The sequence below is a fragment of the Eurypyga helias genome, unplaced genomic scaffold, assembly GCF_000690775.1.
Source record: "Eurypyga helias isolate BGI_N326 unplaced genomic scaffold, ASM69077v1 scaffold9671, whole genome shotgun sequence".
Classification (NCBI taxonomy): Eukaryota; Metazoa; Chordata; class Aves; order Eurypygiformes; family Eurypygidae; genus Eurypyga; species Eurypyga helias.
In genome coordinates this window covers 27215-29433 of record NW_010228889.1, presented here as the reverse complement: position 1 = coordinate 29433, position 2219 = coordinate 27215, and the positions used below count along the sequence as shown (strand labels likewise).

Below are 2219 nucleotides of genomic sequence, written 5' to 3'. Positions count from 1 at the left end.
GACCTTTCCATTCGTGACCTGTGGACGCTGGAGACAACACACCGCATGGCCGTCTTCACCCGAACCTGGAACAAGAGCACGTCCCGCTGGCTGAGGAGACTCATCTTCCAGCGCTGCCCGGCCCAGCCTCTCCTAGCCACCTTTGCCTTCTCCGCCTGGTGGCATGGCCTCCGGCCTGGGCAGGTCTTTGGTTTCTTGTGCTGGGCTGTCATGGTGGAGGCTGACTACCGCATCCATCCCTTCTTCAGCGCCCGGGCCACCTCCCAGGGTGCGAAGCTCCTCTACCGTGGCACAACCTGGGTCTTCACACAGCTTATTGTCGCCTACATCCTGGTGGCTGTGGAGTCCGAGAGTTTCTCCAAGCTCTGCCTGCTCTGGACGTCCTGCAACAGCATCCTTCCCCTCTCCTATGGCCTCGCGCTGCTGCTGCTGCTTGCCAAGAAGCAGAACTGAGTCTGTCCTGGGCTAACTTGGGCGGCTGGTGGGGCACATCCCTGCACATGCGAGCACACAGGGTGAGAGATGCTATTAGCCAAACAATCTCTTGTAACAGCATCTCTGGAGAACCAGGTTGGCTTTTACTCCTGGGATATTCCCCAGCTTTGCGGGATGCTCTGAAGCAGGGAGGCAAGGTCACCCCACCGTGGGACAAGAGGCCTTCTAGCAGTACTGTCTGCCCAGAGTTTGTCTTGGGGCTTTGGGTCTCAGCCTCATCTCACATAGAAAGCACACGACCTCCCCATCAAACTCATCTGTGCTACAAATACACCAGTCGGCAACGGTGTCCAGCTCCTGGGAATGTCTTCCATGGCTATAGCAGGCACTGTCAGAGAGCTGCCTTGCCACCTTCCTTGTGCGCACAGACCACTGGGAGCCTGGGCACAGGGAAAGGGCCTGGCAGTCTGTATGGGGGCAGCACAAGACAAGAAACACCCTTTTCCCCACCCAGCAGTACTACTGAGATGCGTGGGCCTGTGGTGCTCCTCCAGCAATTGCTCCTCAGCACTGTCCCTGTGGTATGTGGACCCCAAACTGTGTTCCCAATTAGACGTCTCCTGCAATACCTGCTCCCCACCAAGCGAGTGACATGCTTCGCCCCAAGGGCACAGAGTCATAGAATCATTTAGGTTGGAAAAGACTTTTAAGATCATCAAGTCTAACTGTTAACCTGAAACTGCCAAGTCCACCACTAACCCATGTCCCTGAGCACCATGTCTCCATGACTTTTAAATACTTCCAGGGATGGTGACTCAACCACTGCCCTGGCCAGCCCATTCCAATGCCTGACAACCCTTTTGGTGAAGCAATTTTTCCTAATATCCAACAGAAACCTCCCCTGGCAAAACTTGAGGTCATTTCCTCTCGTCTTATCACGTGTTACTCAGGAGAAGAGACTGACACACACCTCACTACAACCTCCTTGCAGGTAGTTGTGGAGAGCGATAATGTCTTCCCTGAACCTCCTCCAGGCTGAAAACCCCAGTTCTCTCAGCCACTCCTCACAGGACTTGTGCTCCAGACCCTTCCCCAGCTCCGTTGCCCTTCTCTGGACACACTCCAGCACCTCAATGTCTTTCTTGCAGTGAGGGGCCCAAAACTGAACACGGGATTCCAGGTGCAGCCTCACCAGTGCCCAGTGCAGGGGGACAATCACTTCTGTAGTCCTGCTGGCCACACTGTTCCTGATGCAGGCCAGGATGCTATTGACCTTCTTGGCCACTTGGGCACACTGCTGGCTCAGAGTCAGCTGCCTGTTGACCAACACCCCCAGGTCCTTTTCTGCCTGACAGCTTTCCAGCCACTTGTCCCCAAGCCTGTAGGGCTGCAGGGGGTTGTTGTGACCCAAGTGCAGGACCCAGCACTTGGCCTTGTTGAACCCCATACAGGTGGCCTCGGTCCATCGATCCAGCCTGTCCTGATCCCTCTGCAGAGCCTCTCTACCCTCAGGCAGATCAACACTCCCACCCAACTTGGTGTCGCCTGCAAACTTACTGAGGGTGCACTCAATCCTCTCATCAAAGTAATCTATAAAAATATTAAACAGAACTGGCCCCAGTACTGGGGAACACCACTTGTGACTGCTTACCAACTGGATTTAACTCCATTCACCCCAACTACTTGGGCCCGGACACCCCGTCACATTTTTTATCCAGCGAAGAGTGCACTCATCCAGGCCACAAGCAGCCAGTTTCTCCATGAGATTGCTGTGGGAAAGAGAG

General features: G+C 54.9%; 1 protein-coding gene across 1 annotated transcript; it reads left to right on the top strand.

The window, feature by feature from the left end:
* Nucleotides 1-6: 6 nt before the first annotated feature.
* On the top strand, nt 7-453 carry LOC104516005 (ghrelin O-acyltransferase-like; the record flags this gene model as incomplete). Its single annotated transcript, XM_010160193.1, has 1 exon — nt 7-453. A coding segment is annotated over one exon (447 nt), but the record flags the coding sequence as incomplete, so codon positions are not given.
* Nucleotides 454-2219: the final 1766 nt, after the last annotated feature.